Genomic DNA, 12,479 nt, shown 5'->3' on the forward strand with positions numbered 1-12,479 from the left:
AAACGATATTTATATATTTTCATATATTTCATTAAAAAACAGTAAATTACACTGAATACTTATTGCAGACCATTAGCAAAAACCTTTTTCCTGAAAAAAAGCTGGGCACTTGTCAGGTGCTGTACAACCACTTTGTAATGATTTGGAACATAACCAGTGCCAGGTTAACCTTAACCTTTCAAATGTGTCCTTCAATCCTCCTCCAGATTTGCCACTTTTAGACAGATTGCTATTAATACTATATTTATTTCACTTTTACATGGAAAGCTAACAATATAAATAAAACTATTTTTAAGCATTTTATTACTATAAAAATTATTGACAACTAACCATCTTTTTTAAATCATTAGGCTATGATGGATTTTAATTGTTTAATAATGACATTTAAGTAGAAAATTTGATTCAGGTTCTTTTGTGAAGTTTATAATAGTAAATAAGTAAAAACTCAATTCAAACAACAGGAAGCAAATGGAAACCGAGCTTTTGCACTTAGAGAAACCAAATGGATAAATTACTCTTTCGACTGAGTTGCATTATGTTCATGTATTTAGTGCTTATTTTCTTTTTAAAAACAAAGCTTGTGTTTCTGGCTGCATACAAATACAGAATGTTATGAATAACTGAGCTGGGGGAAAGGATGTCATTAAATTTGCTAACTCAAAGTTAACAATCCTCTTAATCCTGTTTCTCAAAGTATCTTTACAAATAAACCCTACTATAATTAAACCAATTTTTAATTGGTTTAGGCCTACACAAATGTCATTAACAACAATTAATTTACCTCATAACACCCTGTAAAAAGTCTGGCTGATCGTAGCGGTAAGTCAGGACCTTTATCAGGGAATGTTGCTGGAAATATTTCTCCACTCTTGATATTAATACCTAAAAACCAATCATAATAGATATATATATATTAGTATAAGTCACAACTGGAACTTATATTTCTATTTCATATATTTTAACTTGAAGATCTGAAATACAGCAAACATGGTTAGACTTCAGTTATGAGGAAACATCCCTCATAGCTGAGTCAAATAGGCTTGAGTTCCTGAAGAGGGGTCCTTTTAAAAAAATTCCAATTAACTATCAACTGCTGAAATATTAAATTTTCATGCAATTTTACTGTAAAATTAACATATCATACTAACTCACTTATCTATTTTAATCAAATTAAGATAACTTTAAATTGTTTAAATTTTTTTTTATTATGATTTCCCTATCAAGTATTATCGACAATCTAAAGGTATAATGCTTAAGTCAATTTAAGGTATGGTTAGAAAATCCTGTTCTTATCCACTTAAAAATCAGTCTATAATGGCAAAATCAATACATTCATTATATGTTTATTAATACCACATTGATTGTTGTTGTAATTAACATGTGTTTAATAGATATTAGATAATAGTTTAATATATAAGTTCTGCTATAGACACAGATCTACAATGACAAAGTTTCAGTGGAACATTTAAATTTTTTATTATTTATATTAAAAACATTCAAATTCCTTAATATTTTTAATATTCCAAAAATTTATGAAACTTGATTGGCACAATCTATTATACAATAATTTTAAGAACCATTTTTGCTCAAGTAAAGGCAATTACTTGAGCAAAAATGCTTTCTGTGAATCTATATATTCTTTTTTGAGTTCTTCAGCAAGATTCAATATAAAAATCTCTTCTCTTCATAACTTTTCCCATTGCTTCTTTATAAATAATCCAAGCATTGATAACTGCAGGAACTAATACATTACAGAAAATGTGAACTGGCCATCTATGTGACCCTGCTTTTATTGAATATTTTTTAGCCATTTGGTCTAAAAATCAAACCCATACTTTGTTTCATTGTAATATACTACTATGTCAGACTTCTTTGTACCATTACTTATTGCAACATTTATGATTATCAATTACTGAAATTAGCTCATATGTGTATTATGTGCCTAAAATCTACATATATATGAAAGAGTTGGTTATGCATGGTTACTGCACGTACATCATACTACCTGGGTAGCAGAAATGATATAAGTGCAGTAACCATGCATAAACCAATTCTTTCACACTCTTAGTCAAGAGTATCATCAAAGAGTAGTCAAGAAATATTTTTAGATACATATATATATTTAAAAAATTATACAAGACGAAACAAATTCTACAGAGGTTCTTTTCCTACACATTCTAAACTATTAAATTTCGCTGACTGTTCCACAATCACATATAGTTATAGTTATGGATTCTTACAGTAGTATCCTCTATAACCCTTATAGTTAGGAATTTTCTTTATAAGGATTACAGATGATTTCAATGCAGAAATTGAAATAAAATAAATTCATACTCTTTACTGTTCAATTTTTGATGATGGGGATGATGGGGATCATTCTGTTCCTATTAAAGACTAGGCTTTTTAGTATTAGTAGCAGTAATTTTGGCAAATGATGAAAGAAAGCATCATTTGCCAACATTTTGCATCATTTTGTTCAATTATCAACTGTTGCTTCAATTACCAACTTCCTACTGCACAGGACAAATGCTGCCAAGTCCTGGGCTATTTAAATAGAAGCTTTATTTTCATACACTGTTTAACTGTTCATTTAGACAAAAGTTATTCAAGTTTTGTCAACAGAGACAATCTTCCAGCTGATGAGAAGTCACTAGTTTCAAAACAGCTGTCCTAGGGGGAACTCAGATTTTTAAATGGAAAAGCAGATTCAACGGTTCAGGTGTGCAATACAATTTTTAACACTAGAACCGTCAGCTAGCAAAAATACCTGAAACCACCAATGGCCAGTCATTCTGACCGCCGTGCATAAAATAGACTTTTAAGTTGTGTTTTCAACATTTTGTTATAAGCATTGATATACATCGATGAGCCAAAACATTAGGGCCAGCAAGTCGTTATGCAAATCGAAGCAACTGCAGGTGAACTACTATGGCTCGTGCGCGGATCAGGACATGGTAAAAAAAAAACACCTGATACTGAGCTCCGTTAATCAGTGTTACTCTTGTTCTTCAGACAGGAAAGGCAGCAGACTTAAGCGAGTTTGACAAAGGCCAAATTGTAATGGCCAGACGACTGGGTCAGAGCATATCTGAAACAGCACGGCTGGTGGGATGCTCACAGTCAGCAGTGGTTAGTACCTACCAAAAGTGGTCCAAGGAGGGAAAACCCATGAACCACCAGCGAGGTGTTGGACGACCACGACTCATTGATGCTTGAGGTGAGCGAAGGCTCTCCGGGATGATACATAACAACAGAAGGGAGGCTGTGGTGCAACTAGCTGGCAATTGGAATGCAGTTGATGGGAGTAATGTGTCACAACATACAGTACATCGAACCTTGCTGGAAATGGGGCCGCACAGCCACTCCTAGTGCCCATGCTAACCACAGTTCACCGCCGACAGCACCTACAATGGGCAAGCAAGCATCAAAACTGGACCTTGAATTAGTTTGTTTGTTATTTTGGTTTTTAGGAGAATTAGCAATTAAGGCCATATTGCTCCGGGGATATGCGGTAGTCATTCCCTGACCTTTCCGCATCCTCCATATTTGGTGGGCAAGGGCTTGAACCCTGGTCTAATCAAGAAGCGTGTGCTACACACTGCTGCTCCTGTCCACTTGACTACGCAGGCCTAAAGGACCTTGAGTGATTGGAAGGTCATCTGGTCTGATGAATCATGTTTCCTGTTGCACCATGTGGATGGCCGGGTATGTATGCGTCATTTACCTGGGGAAGTGATGGCACCTGGATGCACCATGGGACGAAAACAAGCTGGTGGAGGTAGTGTCATGCTTTGGTCGATGTTCTGCTGGGATACCCTGGTACAACCATCCATATGCCGGACACTCTGAAGTCTACCACCTACCTAAACATCATTGCTGACCAGGTACACCCTGTCGTGGCAACAGTCCTTCCCTCTGGTGGTGCAGTCTTTCAGCAGGATAATGCGCCATGCCACATCACCCGGATTGTTCGAGACTGGTTCACGGAACATGAGGAAGATATTGCCCTGGTATTGACCTGGCCTCCAAATTTCTTAAACATAAATCCCATTGAACATGTGTGGTTTGTGTTGGAACAGCAACTCAGATCTGCGGCGTCTCAACCACGGACCTTACAGGAGTTAAAAGGATCTGCTGGTTACGTGTTGGTACCAGATACCACAGGGCACATTTAGAAATCTTGTAGCATCCATGCCTCGCTGGGTACAAGCTATTTTGGCTGCATGTGGAGGACAACATCATATTAGATAGTTAGTCATAATGTTTTGGCTCATCGGTGTAAAGTAATCAGCATATACAGGGTGATTCACTACCAGTGCGACAAACTTGCAGGAGGTGTAGGGGGCACAAAGACGAATCGGAATCACATAGCATTGCAGGGTCTGAAATGCCTTCGTCATGCGGTAGAGGACGTTGAACGGGAGGTCGCATGAACAGCGATCCCGCTGGAAGTCAGCAATTGCGAACCGGTTCCTGAGGCAGTAGGATGGACGAGTATTCAAACATTGAACTGGCTGACATGCACCTCGCATATGGAGCTGCAGACTGTAAAGGGCGCGCCGCTCTGCGCTTGTACCAGGAACATTTCCCACACAGGTGTGCTCCTCATCATACGATTTTCACACGTGTGCACAGAAGGTTACGTTGGACTGGTTGTTTCATGAGAGGTACCATGAATCGAGAGCGAACGACAAGGACGCCAGACAATGAGGAGAATGTCCTACGTCTTGCAGAAGGCAATCCGAATAGGAGTATTCCGATTCATCTTTGTGCCCCCTACACCTCCTGAAAGTAGGCCAGCGATTGGGTATTTCCCAATCCACTGTATGGAGGATACTGTCAACAAACCAAATGAGTTCATATCATCTGAAACGCGTCCAATCATTGGATCCTGCGAATTATCCACTCCGGAGGACTTTTGCCACTTGGTTTCTTCAACAGAAACGGTTCACAAATGCTGACTTCCAGCGGGATCTATGTTCACGCGACCTCCCATTCAACATCCTCTACCGCATGACAAAGGCATTTCGGACCCTGCAATGCTATGTGATCCCGATTCGTCTTTGTGCCCCCTACACCTCCTGCAAGTTTGTCACACTGGTAGTGAATCACCCTGTATAGTACACAGTGTTGAGCTTACGGTAATACACACAAAAGTAATATTTCTGAGAGCAGAAATTTTGACACAAAACTTTGTCTGGGAAATAAACTGAAGTTTAAAAATTAATTTGCACAATTCAGACAAATGATAGTTCTTTCAAAAGTTCTTGTACATTTTCCATATACCTTTTTGTAGAAGAATAAGAGAAATTTACCTCAGTATTGAGCACCATAGCTCTGTTATATACTATCATTTTCCATATACTGCAATACCAAGCATAGCACTGATAACTGGTACCAAAACTGTTCCGTGTTATGAAACTGTGCTGACTGAGGTAAAATTATAATGGGCTTTAACTGAAAGCGTACCATAGAAACAGTCTGTAAACTAATTATAATAAATCTATAAATAATTTGCACTTGATAGCCAATTAAAAGGATTTGAAATAAAAAATATTGCAAAAATTTTATTAATGAAAAGGTAACATCATGAGAGATAAGAAAATAGCTTTATTGTTTATTTAGGTATTTCAATAACGAAGTCTGGTGAAGTTGTCTCTTCTTTTTCTCAGCGTACATATATATATATATATATATATATATATATATATATGATTAAAGAGGCCTGTGCGTTCTGGATTCATTATGAAACTAAAATTACTGTAACACAGCGAAAACAGATACAAAAAAATATTTTGACAAGTTTAATAATGGGAATATATATATATATATATATATATATATTAGATTAGATACATACAAACAAAAAGCTTTCTGTTGTTTTGTCAAACTTCCTCAGTTAAACTGACATGGAATGGAGCATGAGGGCATGTACTACCGTGTACACGCCCTCATGTACATGAAGTGCGTGATTAATTGTTGGATGTTGAAAGCCTGTGGCTGTGATGTATGCAGATGTTGCCAGCGTTTGTCAATAGTCACGATTGCTGTTTCAATGATAGGGTGGACTTGACATCCACTGTTCCTGCTGCCTGAGGTATTGGAGCATTTGATGTTCAACGATTTCAACCAGGCGTATTGGCGATAGTGGCGGGATTTATCCACAATCACGACATGGGTCGATGTCGTGGTGGGTTGCCCAAACGTGTTAGGCAATAGCTGAGTGTTCCACATCCGCTAAGCGGATTGCTCTTTTGTGTTCGGAAAGGCATGTTTCGAGCCTTCTCCCAGTTTCCCCAATGTAATGGGGAAACTGAGAGAAGGGAAAACTTTGATGGGAGGAATGGTTAAGGGTTGGTAAACAGAAGTGTCTTGCAAAAGCAGCAAGGCTTTTGTCTCGTAATCTGTTCGATTCATTACGACTGTTCGACGTTCTTTATCTACCGGTAGGATGACAATGGATGAGTCTTGTTTCAGTGTCTTAAGGTTTACACCGATATAATCCATACATTGTGCTACCAAGCTGTCAGAGAATCTGAACGCTATTGTACACATCAAAAATGTAAGTTCGATGCTTTAATTGGTGAATCCCGTCAATTTTGTCATCAGCATAATACCCCTTCCACAAGTTGCACAGATTTTGTATTGAACTTGAGCGACAAACAATTATCTACAGAACAAGTAGATCTGTTGACTCTGGGTATGAAATTTGCTGTTCTCCCAAGAAACCCACCAATTACTGATATTGCCTTAGGCATAGAAGCGTGTTTAACACATTTCCCTGAAGATGTGGCAAACACAATTCTCGTAAAAACTGCAGAAAATTTGCACCATGCTCGCCCTGCTTCTTCCAATCTCAACCACCAACAAATTTCTGCCCTAAAGACACTGAAACAAGACTCATCCATTGTCATCCTACTGGCAGATAAAGAACGTCGAACAGTCGTAATGAATCGAACAGATTACGAGACAAAAGCCTTGCTGCTTTTGCAAGACACTTCTGTTTACCAACCCTTAACCGTTCCTCCCATCAAAGCTTTGGAACGATGGGAGTTGAAAGTGAAAATCCTCGTCAACAGCTGGCTTAAACAGGAGAAAATAACAGAATCAGCATGCAATCACCTCCATGCCTCCGGCTGCCAGATTCCACAGTTCTACGGACTACCGAAAGTTCACAAAGAAGGTACACCATTAAGAACGATTGTCTCCTGTTGTGGCTCACTGAGCTATGAATTAGCTAAGTTTGTCTCGGGGCTCCTTTCTCCCCTAGTAGGCAAGACCACCAACACTGTCTCTAATAGTAGTGAATTCATAGAACAGATCAGAACCATATTTATCTCACAAGATCGAATCATGGCATCTTTGATGTCATTTCACTTTTCACCTCCATCCCAGTAGAACTTACCATCACATGTGCAAAACAACTCTTTGATAAAGATCAAACTCTTGGCAGCAGAACCAAACTAACAGCTGACGATATCTCCACTGCCCTCAGACTGTGCTTAACAGGTGGTGCAATCATGTTCAACGACTCCATTTACCAACAAGTACACAGCACAGCCATGGGTTCCCCAGTTAGTTCGGTCACGGCAAACATCGCAATGGAGGAATTAGAGAGTTGTGCATTTACAAATGTACTAGATCCCATTACCTTTTGGTGTCGCTACGTGGACGATGTGTTCCTGGTTATCCCCAGAAATTCAGGTGACCGAATCTTAGACCACCTCAATTCTCTGTCGCCTTTCATAAAATTCACCATCGAGCTAGAGTCGGACAACACCATACCATACTTAGACACCATTGTCCTGCATGAGGGCACGCACTTGAAGACAACTGTCCATCGTAAACCAATGTGTGCTGGTCAATTTACCAACTTCCGGTCAGCACACATGCGTAGCCATCTTCTTGCCAGTGCACGAACCTTGCTAACTCGTGTCTGGACACACTCTAGCTCTGTAAATGAGAGGAGCACCGAAATTGCTAAAGTCAAGGCGGATCTCACGAGGTGTGGCTATCCCATCAATACCCTTGACAGGTGTGACCTACAGACACATGGCCACATAACGACCAACAGAAACATCCAAGGTAATGACTCAGCCACAAGCGCCTTTATCCCATACTACCCAAACCTATCACAACAGGTTTGTAGAGTCTTAAAATCACATGGGATAAAATGCATACAACTCCCAAGCAGAAAATTACGATCCCTCATCTCTAAGGTAAAAACACCTGTCCCCACCTTACTACAAAGCGGATTGGTCTGCCGCATCTCTTGCCGTGACTGCACTAGCTGCTACATCGAGGGAAACTAGGAGACGGCTCGAAAAACGCCTTTCCAAACACAAAAGAGCAATCCGCTTAGCGGATGTGGAGCACTCAGCTATTGCCGAACACGTTTGGGCAATCCACCACGACAATGACCCAGATCGCGATGTCGCGATTGTGGATAAATCCCGCCACTATCGCAGACACGCCTGGTTGGAATTGTTGAACATCAAATGCTCCAATACCTCAGTCAACAGGAACAGTGGATGTCAAGTCCACCCTATCATTGAAATAGCAATCATGACTATTGACAAACACTGGCAACGTCCACATACATCACAGCCACAGGCTTCAACATCCAACAATTAATCATGCACTTCACGTACAAGATTGGCAGTACACGCTTCATGCTCCATTCTTAACTGTCAGTTTAACTGAGGAAGGTTGACAAAACAACCGAAAGCTTTTTGTTTGTATGTATCTAATCTAATATATGTATATTCCCATTATTAAACTTGTCAAAATCTATTTTTGTATCCATTTTCGCTCTGTTACAGTAATTTTAGTTTCGTATGTATATATATATATATATGAACATAGTGTGAATGAGTAGGTGGTAACTAAGGGCTGTGATAGCTGTCATAGCTGACTCTGGTCCATGGTAATAACCTGGTAGGGGAACATATTGTTATAAGCAAAAATGAAACATATATATATATATATATATATATATAAATAATAATAATAATTACTAAATAACTAAGTCATGCCAATTGTAGTAAAGATAGGGGAGACACATTGCAAAGGACTTTATCGAGGGCTAACCCTTATAATGTGTCCTCCTACAACTGGCGAGCTATCAGTTTCTGTTATCATCTGCCTGTTATTCCTGACGAATGGTAAATAGATATCATAAGGATATCTGTAAGAGTGACAACTAAGTTAAGTTAAAATTAGAATATAGTAGTGGATAGAAGATAATTAATTAGGGAGGTAAACGAATTTAAGGTGGTTAACAAGCTAGATGACTTTAGCCCGACCGATAGCCCAGACAACGAAATCAACGTAAAAAGCAAATAATGGTGATAGTAAAGAACCAATAATACTATATAAACATGTTATTGGATGACAAAAGATAGTCAGCTGTTGCTAAATAAGGAGAACGGAAATAAGGTGATAGAAAGGTAATAGTACCTCAATCCCCCTCGAATTACTCTAATAGTTCTTGAGGTATGAAATGTAGAAAAAGATAGCGTATAGATAAGTGAAGGAAGAGTAGTAAATCAAGATTACGTCGGAACATACCGGGGGCGTATTATCTTAGCAACCTCCCGGTCCATTGCGTTTAATCTGGAGAGGGCATTACACTATTGTTGAATTTAATTACCATGAGTCTTTACACCACAATTAATAATAAAATACTACGTCGGTCGCGTAGGATAATCTGTACCGCGGATACCACTGGGGCTCTGGGTGGTCCGATAAGTCTCATTACTAGCCATACAGCATCTAATGCTTTAGGCCCACTGGAGAACCGCCATGATATTAATGTAGTGGCATCTGATTATACCACGATTAATAAGACACCAGACCTTGATATTCACCTCGGATCGCAACCAGCTACCACACAGGCTAAGGACAGACTTCCCTTAGATAACATTAATCTCTTAAAGTTCAGAACCTGCAGGAATACTCGATGTCAAACTTGCCCCTCGATGAATACCAAACACGTCACTAACTGTGCTGAGGCTCCTACCTTCTGCCATGCTAGAGACATAGTCTACCTTATCACATGCAACACTTGCTTGGCTAAATGCATAGGACAAACTGGGGGTAAATTACACATCAGAATTAATACGCACAGATCGCACATCAAAAACAATGTTAACCAAAAAGACATGGAAATACATTTCCAGCAGCATAACTTTAATGACATCACCATCACTATCTTAGATATAGAACATAAATATAGATCCAGGCTTGAACTAGAAAACTCCAACATACTGAAGTACAAAACCCTTTATCCTTATGGATTAAATGGCCTATTTAACGGGCACTGCTACACCAATAAACCTACGGACACGTGTGTCTACAACTTATTCCACATGGTCAAAAGACCCGCCTTCAAATATAAAATTGCTACAGCTAACAATTCTTCTTCTAATGCCAAAATAGCAATGCATACTAACAATACATTGGGTAGATTTGCAGACGTATTAAGCTCATGGGATTTACCTATAATACCTGTCAAGCTGATACACGACACTATCTTCACTCTGAAACTGAGTAAACTCAGAGCCTTAGCTAAAGCTAATGCTACCTATAAACATATTAATATACATTTGAATCACCTACTGAACGATATCTTCAGATACAGACTCAGTAAGAACTACAATGCCACTAAAGAATACATTAACATTAAGTTTAGTTACAACTTGTTAGATCACATAAACCTCAACCATCTCTTGAATATTCATAAACATGAATTGTCCATTAATAATTTGACTATAAGTACTAGATTCAGTTACAATAAACCTATAGGTCTTACTGTCTGCAATTATAAACAGGTAGTATGCAACCTAGACAAAAGTGATGCTGAGGTTGAATGTTTCTGCCATTTGCCCCAATATCTCACTTATGTAGACAAAGATCACAAACACATTATTACTGGTGATCTTAACATCATTACTGATCCTGATTTACGTAACTTGCTTTCCTACGGCTTTAAATTTAGGCCTAATACCATTTACAACACCAAAAAGATGTATAAACTTATATACCAGGACTTCATGCACTTTTGTCTAAAATTATCCTATAAGTATAATATACCGTTAGAAGCTTTCCAAAAATGGATATCCCTAACCTATCAAGCGGTACATAAACAGCTTGCAGTCCTACATAGAAACTTACTGCCAGCCAAGACATTCGATTTGGGCAAAGCTAAGCAACAATTAAAAAAGTTGCAGGCCTTATTCATCATCACCACCATAGACAAAGCTGCCAACAATTACAGTTTTATATGCAAAAAATTCTATACTACCACAGTGCTAAACGAACTGAACCACAGTTCTACCTATATACTTGAGACCGCAAATAGCACCACCATCAGGAAAAAAATATTAGCTATGCATAAAAAATTAAAATTTAACAACCCAAACACTAACTTTCCATTTGTCTATTGTATACCAAAATTCCACAAAACACCTGTCAGCTTCAGATTTATTACATCGTGCAGGAATAGTTATGCAAAAACTCCACATAAAAAACTGGCCTATCTACTAAGTATCATCTTCAACAGCATTGATAACCCCAGAGTTATCCGAAATAATAACCCTATTCTAGAATTTCTAAAGCACAATAATCATACCACTGAACACATCAACACCTATGACTTTAAAAATCTCTTTACTAGCATTCCGCATGACAGTTTAAAACATGTACTCGACCACTATTACACAGAATATAATAGCCTTTTACCCTGCAAGCTTCAATATTGGAATGACCTGATAAATATTTGCATCTTCAAAAGTTACATCTACAATGGCACCAACATATATAAACAAAAAACTGGGATTGCCATGGGAGCCTGTAGTTCTAACCTGGTGGCAAACCTGTACCTACATCACTTCGAAGTTAATATTAATAAAGATATAACATTCTACAGATATATTGACGATTTAATCGTTTTTAATCATCCTAACTTTCTCACTGATTCTGGAGATGTCTACCCATCGGAATTAGAAATAGTTGCTACCAACATAGATAACACTAAAACAGCCAATTACCTGGATATTAACATACAGGTGCACAATAATAAGTTAGACACCTTCGTCTACGACAAATGAAACAACGTTTGGCTTTAACACCATTAGCCTTACAAACTGGCATTCAAATATCTCTATAAGAATTCAAAAAAATTTAATATTGTCGCAAAGTATAAGATTAGTTAAAATATGCAATAGCACTGGCTATTTAATTAGCACTCTTACAGACTTTAAACATAAATTATCGGAGAATAGATTCCCAAAACGCTTCATAAATATAAACCTACATACTGCTATGTTGATAGCTTTAAAAAAATACCATAATCAACTTGACCACCACCATATTATAACTGCTGTTTTGAGGAAGTAACTCTTCCCCCACTGGATTATATTGGATTGACGGTTTATACAGAGCCTGTAAATATGTAAATAACTAGGCACTGCCTTAGT

At 38.1% G+C, this 12,479-nt stretch overlaps 1 protein-coding gene across 1 annotated transcript in view; it reads right to left on the minus strand.

The window, feature by feature from the left end:
• Ntan1 (N-terminal amidohydrolase 1) overlaps positions 1-12,479 on the minus strand; it is a 123,187-nt gene that overhangs the window by 48,798 nt on the left and 61,910 nt on the right. Inside the window, exon 8 of the mRNA XM_090386164.1 lies at positions 782-882. Within this exon, the coding sequence (XP_090242290.1) occupies positions 782-882 (101 nt within the window). The remainder of the gene's footprint in view (positions 1-781; positions 883-12,479) is intronic.

Source organism: Mastigoproctus giganteus, chromosome 12, assembly GCF_048544385.1.
Source record: "Mastigoproctus giganteus isolate SK-2022 chromosome 12, ASM4854438v1, whole genome shotgun sequence".
NCBI classification, from domain to species: Eukaryota; Metazoa; Arthropoda; class Arachnida; order Uropygi; family Thelyphonidae; genus Mastigoproctus; species Mastigoproctus giganteus.